The 25,633-nt window shown below is 36.8% G+C and overlaps 1 protein-coding gene across 1 annotated transcript in view; it reads left to right on the forward strand.

Annotated features, from left to right (window-relative positions):
- GABRB1 (gamma-aminobutyric acid type A receptor subunit beta1) overlaps window positions 1–25,633 on the forward strand; it is a 425,588-nt gene that overhangs the window by 379,269 nt on the left and 20,686 nt on the right. The window contains exons 6-8 of the mRNA XM_051965722.1: window positions 20,966–21,103; window positions 21,219–21,371; window positions 23,897–24,141. Coding sequence (XP_051821682.1) covers window positions 20,966–21,103; window positions 21,219–21,371; window positions 23,897–24,141 — 536 coding nt within the window. The remainder of the gene's footprint in view (window positions 1–20,965; window positions 21,104–21,218; window positions 21,372–23,896; window positions 24,142–25,633) is intronic.

The following is a 25,633-nucleotide window of genomic DNA, read 5'->3' on the forward strand; positions in this document are numbered from 1 at the left end:
TAATTTCCTAATTGCTTATTTTCTCAATCTACAAAATGAGAGTGTTAGCTTAGATGAGGTCTAAGATCCCTTCTAGCCCTATGTCCTATGATTCTTTTTATGGATGAAACATCTATAAGTGATTAAGAAATGCCTGAGGTAGAGAATAGAAAGAAACAGAAAATAAACAGGATAGATAGCATGAAAGGACAGAATAGGATGAGAAAGCCACTTAGTGATTATCACTAGGTTTATTAGAGACTATAACATGAATATCCTTATCCCCAGGAGACTGGTCTTTTCACTGTATCATACTCCGACTCTGGAGCAGAGACTTGGAAAATCCTTTTGTGGAGGATAATGGGACCCAGAAGGGAAGCTAAGGGAATGCTAAATGTGGATACCATAAAAGCACCTGATGGATTTAGTTTCATGTCAAAAAGGATACTACACATTTAAAACTTGGGTACCAAATATCCTCAATATAAAAACTTACTAAGCCCAGGAAAAATAATTCAATTATCAGTCAATAAATATTGATTAAGAAACTATTATGTGCCGAATAGTATCCTAGCCTGTGGGAACATAAAAGTAAAAATTAAACAAGTACTGTCCCTAAAGTTTTTAAATCTATTTGAAGTAAGTAGCATATACACATGAAGTATAATGCAAAATACAAAGTGATTTTTGGGGGGGAAACTAGTAACTGTGGTAACTAGGGAAAGATTTATGGAAGAGAAAGCACTTAAACTGAGTTTTGAAGAAAGTTCTAAAAGGCAGAGGTAAAGAAAGAGCTCATTCCAGGAATGGAGAACCATCCATTTAAAGGTTTGAAGGTGGGAGATCAAATGTCTATGGAAACAGCAAGCAGACCAGTCTGGTTGGAATAAGAATGCGAAGAGAAGCAATATATAGTGAGACATAACAAGTAGGTAAGCCTGAATCTATCTTGAAGACAGATTCTAGGACTTTAGAAATCAAATAGAGAAATTTATATTTTGTCTTGGAGACAAAAAAATGCCACTGGAACTGATATAGTCTCACCTACATCTGAGGAAAATCACTATTTGAGACAACTCTTACTTGTTTTTTCTCCTCTCCTGCTAAAAATCTTTGCCTTTCGAAGTCAGCCTGCTTTAGAAATATGCCCTTACCCCACACTTTGTAGTATCCTAAGATGAACAAAATTTCAGATAAACAGAATATAAGCAGAATATTCTTTTTTAAAATAACAGCTTTCTATTTTCAAAATATATGCAAAAATAGTTTTTGACATTCACCTTTGCAAAACATTGTGCTCTAAGTTTTTCCCTCTCTTTCCCCCCTCACTTGCTCCCCTCGACAGCAAATAATCCAATATATTACACATGTGCTATTATTCTATACATATTTCCACATTTATCATGCTGAACAAAAAAATCAGATCAGAAAGGGAAAAGATGAGAAAGAAAAAAAGAAGCAAGCAAACCACAACAACAACAAAAAGCGAAAATACTTTGTTGTAATCCACATCCAGTCCCCATGGTCCTCTCTATGGATGCAGATGGCTCTTTCTATCATATCTATTGGAATCAGCCTGAATCATCGCATTGTTGAAAAGAGCCACGTCCATCAGAATTGATCATCACATATTCTTGTTGTTCCTATATACAATGATCTCCTGATTCTGCTCACTTCACTCAGCATCAATTCATATAAGTCTCTCCGGGCCTCTCTGAAATCATCCTGTTGATTGTTTCTTACAGAATAGTATTCCATAACATTCATATACTATAATTTTTCTGCCATTCTCCAACTGATAGGCTTCCACTCCGTTTTCAATTTCTCACCACTACAAAAAGGGCTGCCGCAAACATTTTTGCACATGTGGGTCCTTTTCCCTTTTTAATGACCCCTTTGGGAAACAGACCCAGTGGAGACAAGGCTAGATCAAAGGGTATCCCTTTGGGCATAGTTCCAAATTGTTCTCCAGTTCACAACTCCACCAACAATGTATTAGTGTCCCAGCTTTCCCACACAGAATATTCTTTTAAAAGCAGCAATTCTAGGTTCCTCATTTAAAATCAAGCTTAACAAATTTCCTCTGAATTTGTTGCTTGGCATGTTATCAAAATTTTTATTTTATATAAATGTATGCTTTTCCCCCCTAGACTCATTAAATTTCTTCCGCTGCTATTATAAAGGTCATAGCTAAGAAGTCAGAAGAGCCCAAAACAGCCTTTCAGCCAACACTTCATCTGTGTGCCAAGTGGAGACACACACCAGCTAAGGCCAACAGGTGCATAAAATACAAACTCAATTATAAAATACTTTGGAGAGGAGGTTGGCAGAGGATTACAAATAGTATCACCTTACAAAACAATTAAAAACCGTAGAAGTAAAAGCATGTCTCCAAACACTTAGACTAATTGGGCTATATTATCCCAAGAACATTCATATTGAACTGCCAGAGGAGCAAAAATAAACAGAAAAATGAACAATTTTGCCAGTATTTCTTTCTTTATCAGATAATAAGCACCCACCATGTTTGGACCCATCACCTCAAACCCTGACATCCTGAACAAGGTCAAAATTGCATTTTAGAAGACAGCAGTATTATGAAAAACTGGACCAATTTACTAAGGAAATGTTCTGGAAGCAAGGCAGTCCTGAAAGAATTGAAGGATCATCTTCTAAGATATCTTAGAAAAATGAGGTTGATCTTTAAAGAATTGAAAGAACATAATATCACTACTGAAGAGGCAGAAATTATATTATTATCTGAAAAAATATTCATAACTGTTAACCTGTTTGCCTATTTTATTTCTTTAAAATAGTGTAAGAATGATCTATATATGTATTTAGGATATCTTAGTTGTTTTGGGGGGGGAGTTTTTTTTTTTTTGAGTCAGTGGGGTTTAAATGATATATCTGGTTAATTTCTGAGATCAGATTTGAACTCTGCTCCTCTTCCAGGATCAGTGCTCTATCCACATATTACCCAACTGCCTCTTAAGGATATCTTTGATTTAAAAATAAAGAATGTGGAAAAGAGATTGGATATGAGAAAGATGATATCTAGAAATCCAAAATCTGACGCCATCCTCTGAATCAACAGTTTATTTTCCTAATCAGATTTTCTCTTCGGAACTCTTGTCCTTGATTGGTCTGTGATGAAAAAAATACGCTTGTTTCTGTGATCTTTAATTCTTTCACCAAGACTTCCTAATCTTTAGCAATGCTTTCTTAGGTTTCTTCTGGCACTATCATTTGTGCCCACATGAATCATCAGAAGTGTTGTTTGACAAGTTTTGGAAAGTTCTCTGTCATATTCTGAATACACGTGTGAACACCCTGTTACAAGAATTAACACATGACATGGTAAAACCATAGCCTTCTTTCTTATTATTATCAGGTCTGCAAAAGCTGCCTTAATGTCAGTGAGTCACCAGTCATCGCTATTCATCTCTTCTTTATTGGATGATCTCTCACCTGACAACACCTATGGATGGATCTCATCATTCCTTAGAAAACAAACATCAGCTTCTTTCTTAGGATTTAGCTTCCCCTTTTGTGGTTATGCCTTAAATGGGTTTCTCAAATCGATTCAAAGTGGTCCTTCTCCTTCCTTTCTGCCTCAGTGTCACATTTTTCCATCTGCTAACTTTCTGACACAGGTCAGAACCCCCTCTGATTTTTCAAATCTTTTTCTACTTCCTTTCCACACTCAAGTCTCCTCCCTTTTTCTTCTTTTTTTGTAAATCATTCTTTATGATAATACGCAAATAAACTTTTAAAGCCATTCTTCACATGGCTTTACCTGCAATTGATCAGAAGAAAATAATTAAAGTAGAAAATATCAGAAAAATAGAGTAAAACCCCAAAGGAAAGGATATGGGGAAAGATCCTGTACTGGGATAGAACTCTCACAGAAGGAGATGAGAAGAGAGAGTGTTTGGAAATTGGAGGACAACCCATGGAAAACATAGCATAAGGAGAAAGTTTTGTGGAGTAAGAACAGAGAACCAGGATAAAGTACATCAAGGGCAGTGAAATATAAGAAGTCTGGAAAGGTAGGCAAGACACAAGTTATGAAGAAGAGCTTTAAAAATCAGAATTTTATATTTGATCCTGGAGGTAATAGAGAATTGGTGAAGTTTATTGAATAAGGAGATCAGACTTGTACTTTAAAGACTATTCTAACATGAACTGATGCTAAGTGAAATGAGTAGAACCAAAAGAACATTGTACACAGCAAAAACAAGATTATGTGATGATCAATTATGATGAACTTGGCTCTTTTCAATAATGAGGTGATTCAAGGCAATTCCAATAGATTTTGTGATGGAAAGAGTGATCCATATCTAGAGAGAGATCTATAGAGATTGAATGTGGATCAAAACATAATATTTTCACTTTTTTTGTTGTAATTGTTGTTGTTGTTGTTGTTTGCTTGCTGGTGCTTTTCTTTTTCATTCCCCCACCCCTTTGATCTGTTTCTTTTTGCACAGCATGATAAATGTAGAAATACATTTAGAAGAATTGCATATAATTAACTTACATTGGATTACTTGCTGTCTAGAGGAGAGGAAAGGAGGAGAGGGAAGGAAAATAAAAAAGGGAACACAAAGTTTTGCAAGGGTAAATGTTTAAAATTATCTTTGCATGTATTTTGAAAAAATAAAAACTATTTTAAAAAAACTATTTTATGGAGAAATTGCACAAGGAAGGCATTCACATGGCAGTCAGAAGAAGTGACACAAGGAGAGACTCTCAAGGTCTCTCTAAAGAACATTGGTATTGATTGTGAGGAATGGGAGACAGTGGCCCAAGATCATCATGGTTCTGTGCTCTGTGAACAAAACAAATGTGAAATGTGCAAATTTAGAGACATCTCCCTCTCAAATGGTTGGGCCATTTGTGCCCAACTGTGCTGGAGCCTTCTAAGCTTGTACTGGTCTGATCGGCCACAGCCAAATACACTGTACCTTGAGCCCAATCTCATGATGTAATTTTGGTTCTCTTTAAGCATGAAGGACAAACAACAACAACAACATATATCTTTATATGTATATGAATATATAAACATTATGTGCATATATGTAAATATACAGATATATATGTGTGTGTGGCACTGAAAACAGAAATTACAAAATGATAATAGATCAGAGACATGAGGTGGAGAGAAGACAGGAAACTGAGCTTATCGATCTAGGTGACTGGGGGGATAGATATGTTTTCAATGATAATAGGGATGCTTGGAAGAGGAAAGGATTTTCAAGGAAAAATAATAAGCTTTGTTGAGTTTGAGATGCCTACAGAATATCCAATTCAATATGTCCAAAAGACAATCGAAAATATTGGACTGGAGTTCACACTCTATGTTATTGCAAAATTCTCTGTCTTTATCTTGCTTTCTAAAAGTAAGACACTTTGCTTTTCACTTCTTTGTTTTTCTTGTTTACTCTCCTAGCCAGCTCCCAAAGACAATTTATCTTCCTAATTTACAGTTCATCTCATTAGCAACCCAAAGTCACTCTAATTTGCTTCATCTCTTGAAGGCTTCCTTTTATTCCTCAAGTCTTTGTTTTTCTTCTCCTTGAGTTCTTCTCTTTCCCTTCCTGGAGTCCTTTTTACCTCTTCAATAATCTTCAACTCAAGAATTTTCCCTCTTTTTCTGTTCTTCTTTGTCTCTTCAACTCTTTCTTTATGAAATCTTTTCTTCCATTAGCTCAAATTGTTCTCCTCTTTCAACACGAGTCCTTCTTCTCCAGTCCTTTTTTTTTTTTTCCTTTGATCCTTCAACTTCATAAATCCTCCCAAATTTCTCCTTCTCAAATTTGATCATTGGCCTTTTCCATAACCCCAGAATCCTTCACATTTCCTTCACAATTCTCACACTTACCCTCCAGCTTAAAATCTTCTCATGGTCCTTTCCACTAATCTTCTCCCACCGGAGATAGAAGTAGAATGAATCTTGCTATATTCTAGCAAACCAGGATTTTTTTAGGTAATTTCTCCCTGCTGGTGCTAAATCAAAATTCAAAAGCTTTCCACCTTCCTTTTCTGTTGCTACAATCTCATCATTCCTCCTCCCACTCATACATTCACAATACCACCTACTCATCAGCATTTGACTAACTGAAACACAGCTGCTCAGATATTGGCTTTACGTTGTCAAGGCCACCCATACTCAGCACTCGCATTGATCTGGAATAGCTACAGCAATAGCCTTTAAGTCCTAGCAATCATTCCCCAGTCTTCAGTGACAAACCACGGAATGTTTAACATGAGAGCTACTCCCTAAATGTGGCACAAGTCACTGAGAAGAAAAGCAGGAAAAAATGATCACTGAGCTTGATAATTTATATCTTCTCTATTTTACCTTCTTAGATTTTAAACATCCACAGGAAGATAGCCGCTGAAACAAATGTTTCTAATCGTTTAATAATGCTTATGAAATAAATAAATGGATGGGAACCAAGAAGATGTATGATGGCATCTTACCTGTCTCAGATTCCTCACCACTATAATCTTTTCTAGAGTGGGAGCTGATTTTATGAAGCAGGATAAGCTTGTCTTTGCCTATCCCCATTATGTTTTCTTCCCCCCTTTCCTGATCCCCTCATTGGCTAGAAGTCTGGTATTTTCATGCAGCAAAGGCCTGTGGAAGCCCACCCAGGCCCCAGTTTCACAGGAGTGTACACCATTTCTACATTATCCTCATCTCCCCTTAAAAGAGAAATAAAATGTAATCTTTGATCTCTGAATACAAATGAATCCTTAAAAAAAAATCCACCTGTGATTTCATCAGTGTAGATTTTCTGAAGAAGAAATTTGTCCTAATAATGCAGACAAACAACTTATCTGCAACTGATAGGTTTAAAAAATCCCCCAGGGTGACCAAATCTCTCTACTCACACAACTCTCATCCTACCTCGTTTAGGTTATTGCAACGGCCTCCTAACTTTGTCCTCCCTGACTCAAGTCTTAAGACATCCCAATCCACCTTACACACTGCTGCCATACCAGTTTCCCTTAAAGGCAGACCTGATTCTGTGGCTCCCTTCACAGTCAACTCCAATGGCTTCCTATCGCATCTAGGATTAAAGATAAACTCTTCTGTCTAGCTTTTAAAGTCCCTTCTTTCCTATCTTTCCAGCCTCACTCAACATTCTTCCTCTTCTTGCCTTTCGCCATGTGGCCAAACTGTCTCTGTTCCATGTGATGTTCCAACACTGACCTCTATGCCTTTACACTGGTTCTCCCACATGCCTGAAATGTGCTCCTTCCTTGCCTCAGTCTCACAAAGACCTTCCCTTTCTTTGATTAAGATGCAACTCAATCTAGTGCCATCTTCTTCATGAAGTCTTTCTTGGTTCTCTCTTATTACTAGCATTTCCTCACAAATTACCTTATATTGATTACTTTTTGTTATTTGTATTTATTCATTTGTTTTTATGTCATATATAATTTTTATATACAATTATCCCTTCCACATTATAGGGATTCGGGGCACAAAGCTCCCACAATCTGGAAAATCCATCTAAAATTCATACCAGAGAAGTAGTCTGAATTATGGTATTGAGATAAAATATGTTGACATTAAACAATACTACACACATATTTTATGCATTCTGAGATTCTAAACTTTTCTATGTCATCTACAGCTTCCACGAAGCTTCCCAAAAAATCCCATTTAATTTCTTATGCTGACTTATCATGCATTTGAATCTACAATGTAGTCACAATGTAGATGGGATAACTGTATATTTATTCTTCCTCCCACTAAAATATAAGCTCTTTGGGAGTAAGGTTTGTTTCATTTTTGTGCTGATATCTTCCAGCAGCTCGCCAGCTGGCAGTTAATAGGTATTCAGTATGTACTTGTTGATTGATTGATTGATTGAATTCTATCCCTTACATCATACTTCTTAACTCAGTAATAAACCTATCAAACTAAAGCCTGGAGAAAATTGGGGGGAGGGAGGAGGGAGAAAGCCTATAGAAAAGTATTAAATTTCTTTCTATTTTTTTGGTCTTCTTGTTTTAATGTTATTTTACCTGAGACACTATACTAATCATTGATTCCCAAATATAGCCTCCATAGAATTTCCTTAGAAAACTCTAGTGATTAATTCTCAGTAGGTCACGACCTTTAACAGTTCTTCTATCTGTTTTCTCTTAGAATCACAATAAGAAAAAGAAGTTTGAAGTTTTAAAAAAAAATCATACTTTTTAGAGAGTCTTACCTCTCATAAACAAACAGAAGCTGAATTATGGGTTTTTCAGTTGTTTCTTTCCACACAAGATTTTTTTTTTTTAAGTAAAAACTAATTTCTCCTTCATTTCACTCTTGTGGACTATTATATTTACCAACATAAGAAAAGAAATCTCATTTCTTTTGACTTCCTGTAGTTACACAACATAACAAAGAGTCTTAGATGTTTCTGTTTTCGGCAGAAAAGCTACAAAAATGGATAAAGGTAATATAATCTTGAAAACCTGCTTGGTATTCTACTGGTGAATTACCCAGCTAAGGAGACAAGTGTGATAAGGAATAAAGAAAAAAAAAGATTTTTACTGAATATTCCTAAGAATGTAAGGATTACTTTTAGAATTGGACACCCAAGAAATAACTATGCCTTCAGACTGAATGTTTATTTTTCTATTACTTTTATAATTACTGCAGTTCAGAATTGGTATTTTCCCCGTGTGTTAAGTGTCAAAAAAAAAAAAAAAAAGAACAAGATTGAAATCCAGCCTTCCAGAGTATACAAGCAAATGATGCATATTGCCATGCTGAGTATGGAAAGCATTGTGCCTGTGTTGATAACAGAAAATGGCTCTAATCCTGTGCTTGGAACATGCAATATTCTGCTGCTATATTTCTGCTGAGGTGTGTACCACAGGAAAATCTCATTAGGAAGGGCCTGGCTAGATTGTGGAAAAATACTGTAGAAAGCACCGTCCTGGGGCATGAGCTGCACCCCCTTAGATTCATTCCTCTACACTAGCAGAGAGAGACTGGTGGCCTTGAGCCCTGGGAAGACTCCATTTGAGGCTGGTGCCCTTCAGTATTTTTTCTGGGCATTGTCGGGTGCCAGAGTCCCACCTTTATGCAAGGTCCTCCCAGGCACCTGAATCTAAAAGCAAAGAGCATCTAATTTAAAAAGAATCACAGGGCAAATAGCAAGTCATGAATCAAGTAATAAATGTTCTCTGTGGCAGAGGACAAAATGACGGCCATCTCCAGGGGAGCGCTAATCAAATTTCCCCTTTATGCCTCTGCTTCCCCCAGGGTGGCAGGAGGACCCAACCCAGAGGTGATTTCCCTGCAGCCTCAACAGGCACACAAGAGATATCTGCTGCCCCCAGCTCTGAATCACCCGGTCTTTGTTTGACCAGACCTGTATTTTACCAAGGGAAGGTTCTCCCCAAATGTAGAGATCGCTCCACTGATACAGGCTGGCAGCTCTGAAACTGGTGGGTTTGGAGTGTGACCCGCCTGAATGCCAGGCTTCCTGACAGGGCACTAAGGCAGGCTGCCTCGACTTACCCGCTCCCGCTTCTGGACATCCCTCCCTCGTTTGGGTTAACAAACCAATGGAGGCAAAATACGATGCAAAGACAGGACCTTATATGGCCCCCGTTCTCTGAAAGCTTACACTCTAGGGGCAAGTGGTCATAGAGCTGAATAGCCATAGCATAAGGCAGAATGGGACAGGTTAAAAGAGAGATCCAAAGTGTTCTAAGAAATCTAAGGAAGACAAAGCAAGAGCAGAAAATTTCCTGATTACAGTATTGAAGGAGAGGATGAATTTGGGATGGGAGGAGGAGAAAACATTGCAAAGCACAAACTGAGAAAGGGCAAAGGAAATGAGGAAGAGATACAGGAAAGGGTGGGGGATGAGGGCGGACAGGGACCAGTTACAGTAAACACTGCAAGAAATGCTTTCCCGACACCAGTTGGTTTTGACTCTCCTCTCACCTGTCAGAGACTTCTCCCATCTTCTTTACTAGCTGTTTCTAGCCTCTTAAGAAGAATGTTTCCCAGAATTCTTCAGTCTTCTCTTTTGCGTTCTCTCCACAATCTCATTCTCTCTCACAGTTTCACCAATTAATTCAGACGCCTCCCAAATCCACATCTGCAACCCCTCCTTTCCAGATGTCCAATGTACATCTCCAGCTAGGAGTATGGCCTGTACTTCAAACTCAAAATCATCACCATCTTGAATTCTTGCAATAGCCATTTGCATGCTTAATAAATGTTTGTGGAATTGAAAGGGGATTGGAATATTGAGAAACCAGCAAGAAAGCATTTTTTAAAACCATTCACATCTTTAACAAGAAGTTTAGCAAACAGTACTTCATCCTTTCTATTGAAACAACAATGCACGTTTTTGTAATTCTTACAATAACTCTTCAAGGTAGACCGTCTAAGATAGCACTGGTCCCATTTTACTTTAAAGAAGCTACAATGAAAGGATTTGTCGAGACACATGCACACATTACAGTAGAGTCTCTGGAATTTTGAAATAGCCTAATACCAGGAAGACAATAACCAGATGACAGATCCTTGAGAAGAGCAAGATTGTCTGTCAAGCTGTAATTTGCAGAAATGAAATCTTAACAGGCAAGAAGCCAAGTGCTAAGGTTGAGGGATAAATGTGATACAGGGCATCTCAGACGTGTGTGTTCTCTGTTAACTTGAATAGGTTCTTGGACAGTAACTTAATTAAAACCATTGCTTTGAAATGGAAATTAAAAGAAGTGGCTACAGAAAAGGCAATTTCAATGTAAGAAAATAGTCCTATTAACTCTGTGACCTTTGTTGTACCCTAATTAAACCAAATCTTTCTCTGATAAATCTGAGAATATAAACAGAACTATAAGATGATATATTTAATGCATTTTTAAAAAAGAATACTCCAATATAAAAAGCCTGTGCAAGATCACTGAGTGAGTGGTTGTGGCTAAGTCCTGCTCCTCTTAATCTCTTCAAAACATCGTGAAATGTGCCAAATATAATAAAAGAACTGCAGAAAAAGAGGTGGGGGGAGGAACTTCAGAAAGAAGGCTTCAAAGAACTAATAATAGAAAGGCTAGAGTAATCAGAATAATTAGAAAAAGAAATTCTAATGCAAGGAATAAATATGATCAGATAAAAGAAAATGAATATGATTCTCAAGAAGAAATGCATTTGCTCTTAAGTAAAAAGGACACTATCTTCCATATTATAATGGAGCAACCACAAAATCAATAAAAGGGTTGGGTCAGTAAAAGATTTTTTAAAAATCACAACTCTAAAAACAATTGCAAAAGGTAAGAAATAGACAGACATGGAGAATGAGAATCAGAATCACTAGTTCAAGACAAAGGATGAATGGAAGAGAGATGACAAAAACAGAACAATCATTATCAAAATAGAATCAAAAGGCAGCAAGATTAAAGAACATTAGATCTCTCACGACCAAAGTTATTGACATTAATTTTTAAAATGGCAGGGGGATGAGTTGGGGAAAAATAATAAGTTGAACTTTCAATTAAATATGAAAAGGCCTAGAAATTAATATCCCCCTCCAAGAAAAATGCCAAGAAGAAATTTTGAAAGTCAAAAGATAGAAAGATAAAACTTAATACTCTTGAGTGATAAAACAAAAATCTCAACTACATATTCATATTTATAGGTAAATATACACATGTACATAATAGTTAACTTTACTAGCACTTACTAATGCTTGGCTATGTGTAAAACACTTTTTAAAATTCTCATTTGATCCTCACAACAAACCTATGAGGTGGGCAATGTTTTTATCCCCATTTTACAGGATTTGGGGTTTTGTACAGATTGAGAAAACTGAGGCAGAGGTAAAATGACTGTCCTGGGGCACATAGTTCGGAAATGTCCAAAGCCAGTTTTGAATTCAGGCCTCAGCACCTAAGCAGCACAGGGGAATGGAAATAGAGTCTGGCGTCCAAAAGACCTGATAATAAATCCATTCTCAGACTCTTACTAGCTGTGTATCTTGGGGAAGTCAAATAACTCTTTTACCTCAGTTTCCTTAACTGTAAATAATAACACAGCCTACCTCACAGGCATGTTGTGGGAAGAAATGAGATAAATGTTTTAAAGTGTTTCACAAAGGTCTGGCACATAGTAGGAGCTATATAAATGCCTACAACTTGCCTCTCTTCAAACCTCAATCATTACCATCAGTAGTCTTTAGAAAAATAAGCCTTTATTCTGCACTTATAGCCACAGTCCTATTATTAACTGTTTCACTGTCTTTGAGTGCCTAAAACCCAGCCCAGTGCCTGGAACATAGTAGGTGCTTAATCAGTGCTTGTGGATTGATTGACATGGACATTTGGGCTACTTACACACTCTTCTGGGGAATATAGCTATTGCTGTCCCAGCACCCTAGGTTTCTCAATGTCTGTCCAGATGGCGTTTGAACCTCTAATAGGATATGACATAAAACTTTTCTTATTTCCTCTTTGTTTTTCCTCATATACAGACACATCCGTGGGTACCTGTTGTACATACTTTCATATGGAAGCTGAAATAGTGAAGAAAGCAAACCCCCAAAATTGACAGCTACAGAACAATCCTCTATCTCCCCTAAAGCTCCTGCACAATTCTATATTTTATAAAAGGAGAGCTGGACAGAATGATGCACTCCTCATAGCATCAATCCAGATCCAGCACTTGGGTTGATTTCTTTTGCATCCATAACAATACACAATAGCTCTGTAATAATTGCCATTATTTGGACAGCTTCTTGCCTCCAAGATGACCATTTATCCTCCTGTATCCCACGGTCAGATAGCACAGATTAGTGGCCCATTTCCACAGATTGAAACCCTGGAGCACCAAGGTCAGGGAGTCCCGTGGGAAGAGCACAAGCCTGTAGCCCCTGCTTTCAGGATCTGCAAAAAGGAAATAACCATTCATGTATCTGGCTTGCACTGAGGGAGGAAGATGGCAGGAAATGCACCCTATTTTACGAAATTACATTTCCAAAGCCTATGCATGTGACTAGTCAGCTTCTAGATACAAATTCATCCAGCCTGTCTCTGTACCTCAGACTTCAGAATCGAACCTTCAGCTGTCAGACACTGACAAGAGGCCACATGTCTAATCAGTACAACTCTGCCAAATAACACGGGGTGAAAAATCTACTCCAGCAAAGCCAATAATAATCATATTGCCTCTTATTTTCTTCATCAACAGGCAGAAAGTCATTCAAATAAAACATAGATATTAGCGTGCTCAGAATTCTCAATGTCGTCACTTCTGACGCCAATCTAATATTTGGGAAATAAGAAGCAAACACAATCATCGTTGAATTATCATTTCTATAACTTTCCTGTCTTGGGGATTTTGAAAGCAAGAACTCATCCAGATAAACATTAGAGTTCGAGAATCACAAAATGTTATGACCACATAACAGCTAAGGCTAGCAAGCTAGGTCTTGTGAAGAAATAATCATCAAAATGACAAAGGAGATTTAAGAGTGGCTGAGAATCTTTTAAAGATATAGTTTTATTGTTGCTTTTTAGTCTTTACAACAGTAGTTTCCCTTAACCTCTGTCTACCCTCACTGACAATAAAGATGGAAGAAAAGCCCACAGTTTGAGTAAATGTGTCTGGCACTATATACCACGTCCTACATTTGTATTCTCGACTTCTCTCTTGACTGGCTAAACTCTTGTGACCTCTTTATCAGTTTTCTAAGACTGAGATTGTGCACTACAACTAAGTTAAGTGTATTTATAGCACACCGATCATTAGGTATGTTGTTCTCTTTGTTTGACTTCAAGAGTCTTCCCGGATTTCTCTGAATTCCTCAAATCCATCATTTCTTATACCATAATAATATGATGTTATATTCATTTACCATCAGCTCTCCCTTCATTAGGGTAGGCTATTTTGTTTCCAGTTTTTTCTACCACAAAAAGTGGACCACTGAGAATCTTAAAGGGACAAAAAAAGGCTATTGACTTGGGGGAAATGTGTTTGACCTTTTTTACATAGAAAACAATTCCTCTTTTCTAGATAAATACTATATGTTGAGTGTCATGTGGTATCATCTTCATAGTATAATAGGTTCTCAAGACCAAAAAACACAAAGGCTTCCTTGCCAAGTCAGGTGGCCAGTAAAAAACAATAGGAAAAATAAATGTATTCCCAACACAAACTGGTGCTTCTAAATTTACTAAGGCTTATTGCCACCTGACGGATAATCATGATCACATTAGCAATTAAGGAAAGTGCTAGTTCAGTAAATACTTTATTACTGATACAATGGTGAAGTCATGGGTCAAGCCAAAAGTACATAAAATTATCCTGGCGATGATGTCAGTGAAGAGTTTCCATTTTTAGCATTTGAAAGAACTAAAGAAAGTTATCATTTATAATTTTTCAATGACCTACTGTATTTATAAATATCTAAACACTAAGTGCAGAACTTTTCCTCCCAATCTAGTGATTGGAAAAGTACAATTGCCACTGTACCAAATTAGTTGAACATGAGTGACCTTTAAGATAAACCCTTGAGATTCAATGATCCAAAACTAAAATCAGAAAGAAAAGTTAAAGGTAAAAAAAAAAACAAAAAACCTAACAAATTGGATTACAAATTTGCAGGCAACCCATTAGCATGGAGCAACTCTAGAAGGTCTTGAGCTCCGCCTAGAGGTTATCTTAATTATTGTTACAAATTTCATTTTAAATGAAATTATCAGGTAATGTTTAAAAATGTTTTCAAAAGTTCTCAGGATAGTTATCTTCATTGGCAAATCATCTATTCTTTCTATTAATTGGTATCTCTCAATTTAAATGATCTATTAAGAGAAAAATGAATGAGAAAAATATGCAATACCCTTTCATAGCAATAGAATAATCTCAGCATTCAAGTTTAGAATCCCATCTCCTAAAAAGAGCATAGAGATGTTCCAGATTCGAAAGGATTGTAGATTTAGTGTTATAAGGTCACTAAAGATATTCTAGTATAATTAACTCATTCATAAATAAGGAAACTGAAACCCAGATAAATAACCATGGCTACAAAGGAAGTAATAGAACCTCAATTTGAATCTTTACTTCCTTATTCCAAATGCATTCTATTTCCATTATACCAATCCCTTTTTATTAAAGTAAAATAAAATAAGTATTAAGCAATGTCTGATGATGGCAAATAATGTCAGCTCCACTAAGGTAATTCCAACTTGTACTTCAAGACAAAAATATATAGTCTTTTAAGCAACTACAACACAATATTAAATAATATGGTTCTGGTAATTCAATTTATTCAACCCAAGTTTATTAACAATGCCTCTTGTGTACAAAATAATGTACTAAGTATTGAGGCTACAAAGAAAAAAGTGCCCTTGTCTTTGGAATATTTGGGTTCCATGGGAGGTATGATAAGTCTCTATTATTTCTCAGCTTTCACATGAGAATTTAGTACTCTATCTTAAGCTAAATTGACCAGAAAATTGAGGTGTTGTTTGTTTGTGTCTGTTTTAAGGGTGATGTCTACTTCAACTATCTGGATAGTTTGCCTCAATTCTTTACCTTATGTATATGGACACAAACATAAAATTTTCATATTCCTAGCAATTCCTTTTAAGCTAGGAAAAAGAGGGCCATTCTGTATTCATCTATATAGTGTCGTCAGCACAGAGTAGACTATCAAAAAAAATGCATTCTAAATGAATGAATGAATAAAGTGAGGGACAAACTTTGTCCACTTAAAAAAAAAAGAGGCTAAGATTTCCTCAAGATTTCTATCTTTGCTGCTTTCACCCTAGAGAAATATGAAAGTACTTTATTGAAAGGTGAGATGGCCCATTAAACTCACTGCCTGCTAACTGCTTCTATCTCTAAGTCCAAGCTCTACCCTGGAAAACAATGGAAGTAAAAGTTGGGGGAAGGGAAAATGGACTAGTGATTTAGGTCAAGGTTTCCCAAAGAAGTTCCAAAAAGAACTCATCATCTTATACAAATTCGACAACTGGAATGGTCCCTAAGTGATATCTACTTTAATTTATTGATAAATCTATGGCCTCAGATGCTTCAATCCTATATGAGAGTTAGGAGGAGCGAAAAGATGCTAATTATTATGTGGTATTCAACAAAGGAAAATATAACCATTTGAATAGGGATTTAAAAAACTAAATCATAGAATGTAAACAATTTGAACATAAGGACTCTTTCTTTTTTATCTCTGTATGCCTTATCACAATGCTGGGCATATAGTAGGGAACTGATTAAATAATTGTTGACTAATTGATTGAAAACACCAGTCATCAAAAATGTATATTAAGTTACCTGAAAATGACTCTTTTCCATAAATTCATTAGGAATGTAAAACAACATTTATTAAATACCTACTATTTACAAGGCATATTGTATGCCAGGACACACAAAAATAAACATTCTCTTCCCTCCAAGAGCTTACATCCTACTGGGATGGAGCAATATGACCTATAATAATGAGGATGACAGTTAACACTTAGTCCCCCAAAGCAGTTTACATCTATTATTTCATTTGTTCCTTATTACAATCCTATGAGATCGATGCTATTATTATTTCAATTTTCTTGATGAGGAAGTTGGAGCTAAGGAATATGAAGTAATTTGCTCAAGATCACACAGCTAATAAGTATCCCAAAGTCCCAACACACAAATAAATAACTACAAAGTATTCACAAAGTAATTTCAGAAGGAGAGAACAGATACAGGGGCAGGGGGAGGGATCAGAAAGGTGCTACAGTTATGTTTGAAAGAAAGCTGGAATGATAGGGAGGATTGCATCCCCCACAGGGGAATCCACCTGCTCAAAAGTGTGGAAGTGGGAGACGTAATGTAGTATGGGAAGCAGCTTGCCCAGAGTCCCATCGGGCTCTCTAAAAACTTCTTCAGCCCAAATTTAGCCCCGTCAGGAGCTTAGAGGGCATGGATACGAGCGATCTTTATTTCTAGCTACAAACTGACAGTGTTTCACATAGGAAATGGCAGCACTAATATCTTAGATACTTCTGCATTCGTGTTGGTTCAGACCATCACAATCCATTGACTTCAAATCTGTTTTCTTCTTCCTTTTTGAACTGCTCAGGAGTCCCAAGAGTCTCCGAGGAAGTTTTGAGAGCTTCTGCATATTTCCCGTTGCTAAGGAAACAACAGTTTTAATATCTGTGTGTTTGGACTTTCAGTCACTGTTTGAAGTCATCCATTTGTAAAGGAAAATCTTGGGTAAATAGGTTGTTTAGGAGTGTGTAAATGGATGCCAGCTTTCCGAGGAGTTTTCTCCTACGCCCTTTGGATAAGAGCGGGGGTTTCTGGGTCTCTGTTCCTCCCTTGCATTCCCATGAGAATCTGTAGCCTATCTTAAACTAAATTGGCTTTTTTGGAGCAAAACAACCATAATTATCTCAGCACCTCAAACACTAGGCCCCAAACAAAATCCAAATGAGCCTCAGCTAAAGACCAAGACCAGGAGCTCTAAAAGCACTTGAAGGCCATTACAACCTCCCACAATGGCGAGCCACACAAAGACTGTCAGCTGCCTCGGCGCTCAAGTGTTCCCTCCCTATTGTCCCTGCCGCCTCCATAACACAGGCCCTCATTACGGCTCACCTGGATACCTGCCCCAGCTCCCGAAGGGGCCTTCCGACTGCTCTCCCTGCAGCCCCGTCCTCCAGCTGCTGCCATCTTAGCTTTCCTCAGCTCCCTCTCTGATCCCGCACTCAGCTACAAGTCAAGCTCTTTGCCCAGCATTCGAGGCTCTTTGCCCTGAGCTCTCCCTCCCACGGTTTTCTCCATGTTCTCTATACTCCGCTCAGACATGACTTTGTATTTACTGCCCTTCGACATATGTTGTCACACATGGTCCTGAGCAGCAGCGAGGCTGGCCAGAGGCAGGAAGGCCTGTCTGGGGGTCCATCCCCCGACACACGTTAGCTGTGGGACAAAGGAGGGGCCAGTTCCTGCCTTTTTGTCTTCACATCGGCCCCAGCTGTGGAGCATCCCTGCCCCTCAGTCTCAGTCCCACCTGCTTTTTTCCCTAGGGCTTGCACTCTCTGTGGCTGACAGCCTTACTTAACACCGCAGGGCTAGAGCTAGGATTTAAGCTTCCAGCAGCTAGCTGAATGGCCATAGTGCACTGACTCCCACTGCGGCTCTCGCCTTTGCATATTGTCAGGGGTCAGAACTTGGGCCCTCCCTGAGCCCCAAGTTTTTATATATATATACACACACACTTATATACATATACATATATACACACTTACATACACATCTATACATATATGTGTGTGTGAATGTATGTGTGTTTGTATAATTGTGGCCAAATTAACTTTACTTAGCTTGCAGTTCAGGATGAAGATTTCTACCAGAATCAATCCCATCATGCAGCAGCAACAAGGACTCATTTAACAAGATGGAATCAAAAATTGAGAGATCAGAAACTGGGGCAAAATAGGCTGCCAAGAGGCCACAAAAAGTCAAAAAAAAAAAATGTCAAGGACACAGATTAAGAGGGTGGGACTTGGGAGGCAGGAGAAATAAGGGACTATCAAGGAACAACATTATGGATTAGAAGGAAGTAAGGTTGTAGGCAAATTCCCAGCAAAAGCGGGTTCTGGGGGAGGTGGCAGGGAATGCCTGTGAGTCTCTAGCTTTGCATATGAACTAGCCTCTGAGAACTGGAGGACAAAGCGGGGAGTTGATGGGAGGACTTGTCTCTAGTTCACTATACTGTTCAGATTTATTTCACTTAAATCTCCTATTATTAAGAGACTTGAAAAGTAAAGCAAATTTTTCTAAGTCAGGCAATCTGCATATGTTTCTTTATTTAGCCCATTTGTACTAGGCCCTTTGGTAGACATCAGGGATACAAATAATCCTCTCTCTTCCTTTATATTCTTTAAAATCATCAAATAATATTGTCAGTCACTAATCTTTCATTGGATATCTGTCTATCATGTAAACATGTTTCTGAAAAAGATTCTTCACTCACTCTGCATTTCAGAATCCAGGGAGAGAGCTTGACTCAATTCTCCTTCGTCTTATCACTTGTGATGGCTTCTTCCAAACCAAAAGGTCCAAATCTTCATAAAAGGCTTTTCTCTGTCACAGGCCCTACTTAAGTAGATCCAACTTCTTTTTTTTTCTTTAATTTTATTTTATTTTATTTTGAACTTAAGAAATAAAAAGGCATTTCCATAACAGTAGAATAGGGAGAGGAAAAAAGGGTGGTTATGTATAACTCACTATTTCTTTTAAATATATAATAAAGTTGTCATGTAACATTCTATTTTTTTCTTTTTTCTTCCCTCCCCTGTTCCCACCCTAGAAATGGCTACCATTAAACAGATGTGTTTACTATTTTGTACATATTTCTATTCATCAGTTCTTTCTCTTGATGCAGATAGAATCTTCCTTCATGGATCCTTTGTACTTAATTTGGATATTTATAATAGTCAACAAGATTTGTTCTGGAGTCAACTATATCACTAGCTGATTGCTAAATTTTTAGGATGAACATTTATACCTCAGAAATAGGACAAATTGGGTTTTGATCTATTGTTTTAGTGATCATTTAAACTCAAGAAAATGATGAAGAAAGTATTAATAATGAAAAATATATATAATATATTTTATTTATTCATTTCTAAATAATCAACTAACATTTACCAGCATACTTACTCGTACTCAAAGGAGACAGCGTCTTTTAATCCGCCCAACAGAAATACAAAGACCACAAAAATGTCTTGATTCACTTATCCTGGGACTATATACAATTGGCACATGTCTCTCTCAGTATATCTCCAATGTTGGGTCCAGGTCTTCAGTGTCCAAGAATTCAGGGTACAGCAACTACCTAGTCAGGAGGTATAAATAAGAACACACAAAACCCCCTGTGCTCAGTCAACAGCAGCCATTTTTGCAAGGGAGGGAGTAGGGGAAGAAGGCTTTTTTCCCCACCCCGATCTACCCATAGCCCTGCTGCTTTCTCAGACTCCCTGGGAGATGAAAGGAGAGGAAGTAAAGTAAGGCCAACTAATAAACCCCATCTTATAGTCCCATCCATCTGTATTTCTCTAAGCCAATAAATGTATTCCCAAGTGATCCACACTAAGTTGCAAATGAGGCAAATGGACATTTCCCTAACCTTTATGGATACATGAAATCAGATTTATTTATAATTACCCTACAATTCCTCAAGTTGATTAATGAATTCCCCTAATTAGCCTCCAATGTTTAAATATTTATATTACATTTTAAATATATTCATTCCTTGTTCTAATGAATTTCTATCATACTTTTGTACAGCATAGATACTTGGTATTTATTGAATTGAACGTATGTTTATCATATACTCAAATCTTCAATGAGAGTATAAGGGAAAGAGCTATCCACACATACTTAAACCTAGGAATGAAGACTGATTTATGAGCCCTCCTAAGTTGAAGACCTAAGAGCAATCCTTTAAAAAAAAAATCTTAATTAAACTATTTCCTTATTAAATGATTCCTAAATGATTAGGATATGAAAATATCCAAGGAATTCACAATTCATAAAATTTTCATTCTTAACTTAAGATATAATAAAACTGGATCTAAACAGAAATTGACCTCTTGTCTCTCCTCCTCCTGGAATAAAGAACCCAACGTTATTCAGTAACAATACCTTGAGTCTGAAACAAGAATTTTTAAAATGTGGTCATTTGTTTCAATTCATTCTTTTTCTTATTCCCTCCTTTCCAAGATTTAAAGTCAAAGGTAGTCTGAAATCTGATCCCTAATATCCCCCAGTTATCAGGAATCAAATCACCTCCACTCAAAAGGTCTCCATTAAGAGTCAATCTTTAAATTGGCCTCCTTACCAATTGCAGTCTGGGAATAGTCCTAGTTTCAAGAGCATTTTTTCCCTACATATATACATAGATAACCTAGAATTTATCTCTGGATAACAATTGTGTATTTCTTGTTTCAGATGGTTACACCACTGATGACATTGAATTTTACTGGAATGGAGGAGAAAGTGCAGTATCGGGAGTTAACAATATTGAACTGCCTCAGTTTTCAATTGTGGATTATAAAATGGTGTCAAAGAAGGTGGAATTCACAACAGGTGAGAACATCCCTACCAAATAAATACAAAAATAGTAAGAGAAGAGAGGAGTGGTTAGAAGGGAGGAGGTAGCCCTAGAGTGTTCATAATCCGATTCTCTCTCTTTTAAACCCAGGGGCATATCCACGGTTGTCACTGAGTTTTCGGCTTAAAAGAAATATCGGTTACTTCATTTTGCAAACTTACATGCCTTCAACACTGATTACGATTCTGTCCTGGGTATCTTTTTGGATCAACTACGACGCCTCTGCAGCCAGAGTTGCACTAGGTAACATGCGTCCAAACTAGCAAAATGCTAATGTGTTCCACCGATTGCAGCAAGTACAAGCACACAATTTTCTTATTCTGAAAACTTTCCAAACAATTAAAATCGCATCGCTAATCATGAGAACATACTAGATAGTCCACTGACTGGATGACAATCTAATATTTTAAGTTCAAATAATATTCTGAAATATCACATGCAAATTAGCTGTTCGAAGACTGTCAACAGTTGTTTCTATATACAGATTCTGAGAGAATGTGTATTTTCTTAAATATGCTGTTTCATTTTTATTTCTGGTTTCATGTATCGGAGCACATTTATCTGGCCTCGTTCTCAAAATAATTTGAGGGGAAAAAACTTACCTATTCAGAATGACAAGTAACATTTCAAGGCACCATTTTGGTAGTTTGAAAAATAATCTTCTGGAATTTTAGCTAGAGTAAATTGTACTGGCTCCCATTTCTTTTAAGTGGGGCTCATTATGCCAGGAGAAGACAAGGGCTATTCATCAAATACATTAATGATTTGTGATTAGAAATGAGCAGAAAATGGTTTCCTTCTTGGGGAACAAAATCAGGAATTAATCATAGCAGAGCTGAGTAGTTACTGGGTCACAGGGCAAAAAAGCCATATTTCAAAGTTTAAAGGATTCATTGGGAAGAAAAGAAGGTATGAGGCTGATGGGGGTGAGTTTCAGCCTTTCTTTGGCATTCATGTGTCTTCTTGGTTATTTTATATTGGACTCGGCTCACTTATCACACTTAGTAATTCATCCACACGTACCAATACAGAACCAATGCTTTGAGTAGGCTAGGATATAAATTTCCTTTGAAGTTACTGGACAAAATTAAAAGAGAGCATCCTTTCACACTCAGACCTTAGATTCTGTGTCTCTACAGCTTATGTCTGTTGGCCAAGGACATAAAGCATACAAGGTCAAGTACTTAGTCCCTTATCAACTACTGAACACTTCAGAAATAAGAAGAATATACAAATCACTTACTATAACATACATATGTATGGTTTGTGATAATTGAAAATCCATTATTATTTGCTTATACTGTCTGTAACCACAAATAAGTTAGAGCTTCATATTTAAACAAATGAAAAATTACCCTCTAGAATAGATGTGAAAAAAAGAAATTCAATAAAATTTTTAATATAAATTGTTCTTTCCTATTGTGAGCATTATTCTCTTTTTACTCCTTAGCCATGACATATATACACACATACATTATACACAGTTATTTTCTTCAAAGTAACATCACCATGTAAGAAAGTGATTGATATGCCTTTATCAGCTCATTACATTTAAAGCAATTTCTCATCTCATTTTATTTTTTTTTATTTTTTTCTGCTGTAGTAACTCTGTGTTGTCTAAATCATAGATGTTTCCTTGCCTGCAGGAAAGAGGCCAAAATCATCTTATTTTCTAAGTCACATTATTGTCTTCTTGAATTCTTTAAAAGCAACCTTCTTTTGTATTTAAGTTTTCTAGTCTGCTGCCTTTACTTGTGACATTCTCTGTAAAATTTATTCTCTTTCCCATTTTTCTTCTTCTACTCTTTTTGGTTACATTTTTTCATTTCCTCTCTCTTATATACAACTTCTGGGGTACCTTTTGCCCAACTACCACAACTGAATCAGTCTAAAGGTCACCTTCTGAAGCTCTCCACCTTCACTTCCTGATTCTATTGATCATCTTGATCATCATAGAATATCCAATCTGTTACCAATCTGAACTGTGTATAATTTAAACTAGGACCATACTTCACAAGATAAGCTAAACAGACTAGTTCTTGAACTATGAGGTTTACAGTCCTAAAATGCTTCACTTCAAACTCAGTTCTTTTAGAAGCATTTATATGCTTCCATATTAGACTTTAGAGGGAAGTGATCTAGGATGAGTCTGGGAAATACCACTAACAAAAAAATACATTTTTAGAAAATAATTCTAAAACCAATATCTTTGTGCAAATCGTTGAATTTTCCCCACTTCTCCAGAATAATCGCAAGAGTGTTACATCACAATCTAATGCTGAATTTGTTGAAACAAGTTGCTCTATTGGCCAGTGGGAAATTATATTAGTGTCTTGATCTTTTTTGACATTCTGATAAAGCCTTGACTTTGGTCTTGCTGCTGGACTTTGATGAAACTCTGCCTCATTTAAATCTAATTCATGTATAGTCTTTGAAAAGGAAAGATAAATAACAAAGCCTATGGATCTCTTCTCAGGATACTGTTTTTAAATGCAGAAAACAAAATTCATAAGATCACAGAAGTGAATATCTTGTCAGCATACTACAAAAATCAATTAATATTTTTAAGTATCCTGAAGGAGATCTCTATATAGGCTGCAACCTGGCCATAAGAAAAAAAATGTCTTCCCTCCTTTGCCAAATAGCTGGTCATACTAAAACCATTGTTCCAGGAGAATAGTCATAAGATGGAATGATCAGCCCTCTGTATCCAAGATAACGTCTTCTCAAAGCTGCTTTAAGTCAAGTTTGGTCTCTCTGTTTTACAGGAATCACTACCGTGCTAACCATGACCACCATCAGCACTCACCTCAGGGAGACTCTGCCAAAGATCCCCTATGTCAAAGCAATTGATATTTACCTGATGGGATGCTTTGTGTTTGTGTTCCTGGCGCTGCTCGAATATGCCTTTGTAAATTATATATTCTTCGGGAGAGGCCCTCAGAAAAAGGGAGCTGGGAAAGCCGACCAGGGAGCTAATGAGAAGAACAGACTGGAGATGAATAAAGTCCAGGTAGCGTATGGTGCATTACCAATTGAACATTTGCTCATTTTCTTATCAGGAAAACGTTCTCAGGAATAGTCCGTAGTTGCATTTAATCTTCAATAGAATCTAGAAGTTTATTGAAGAATTGTTTGATTAATCTGAAAAATGTGCTCAGCAGTGCAATGTGGTTTTCTAAGAGTAGCACATTGAAATTACAAAGGTAAGTGATGTCTTACTTCTCTCAAAAGCTATTCTTTGAACCTCAGTTTGAGATACCCTGATTTAAGTTGGTGGGTCCATAGTATAAATTCAGTATGGGAGAATTAGGTGAGAAGTCAGGAAATTAGTACCTTCATCTATCAAATAAAATTAGTAGGACTAAAACTATTCTAATGCATGAGATAATAGATGTAAACCCACTTTGAATTCTCAGCATGAGTGATGATGTACAAATTCAAAGCATTGTTACCATTTTTATTCTTACAACTAGCAGTTCTTGTGATCTGTGACCTCAATGAGGATAATTATTCATCCATTTGTTCTTCTAAGACCTATTTTAGTTTCTGTTGGCTTGACTTATGTAACATTTCTTTTGAAAACTGTTAAAATTACAGACAAAATGCTCATTTGAAAAATGCTACTTATTTAGATTTTATTTCAAGGTGTTACACCGAATCACAAATCAAACTAAAAATGATATCTTCATTCTCTGGTGGTCTACCAATTCACTGACTTGTACCCAGTCCATTATATCAATCTGTCTTCTAATCAAAATATCAAAACACAAAGAGATGACCAGGAAAGGGACATGTCTTTTCCACTGGACAGATATAAATATATTTCACATTGAAAAACTTGACAGAAAATCTATGTTCTTTCTTTTCAATATATCCAAAAGGAAGTTTTGTTTTCTTTTGTTTTTGTCTTGTTTTTACTTTCATCAAATCTAATCTAACACACATTTATCAAATGCTTTCTCTGTGCCAAGCAATGTTGGTCACTGGGCATATAAAAATAAAACAGTCCGTGATTCTTGGGAGTTTGGATTCTAACAGAGAGAGAAGAGAGTAGGTCATTTGAACAGAATGTACAAAGATAAGTAAACATTAAATATATACAAAAAATACCAAGTAATCTTGATCTGAGATGAGGCATTAATAGCTGGTAAGATCAGGAAAGGCCTTCATCAGGAAACAGCCCTTGAACTGAGTTTAGAACAGAATGAATGATTCTAAGAAGTTGAGATGAGTTTATCAGGTATACAACGGCACAGAGGTGGGAGATGAGATATTATATATGAGAAACATCATGTAGATCAACTTGGCTAAGCCTAAGAGTAGATGACAGGGAATAATGTGAAATAAATCTGAAAAAATAATTTGGAGCCAGACCATAAGAGACTCGATGTCAAACAGAGGGATTTGGTGGGGAGAGAAGGCTGTTTTTCTGTTTATATAATCTTAGAAGGAATCGTGATGCATTAGAGTTTCCTGAGCATGTATGCGACTTGACTGGATCT

This window comes from Antechinus flavipes, chromosome 6 (assembly GCF_016432865.1).
Source record: "Antechinus flavipes isolate AdamAnt ecotype Samford, QLD, Australia chromosome 6, AdamAnt_v2, whole genome shotgun sequence".
NCBI classification, from domain to species: domain Eukaryota; kingdom Metazoa; phylum Chordata; class Mammalia; order Dasyuromorphia; family Dasyuridae; genus Antechinus; species Antechinus flavipes.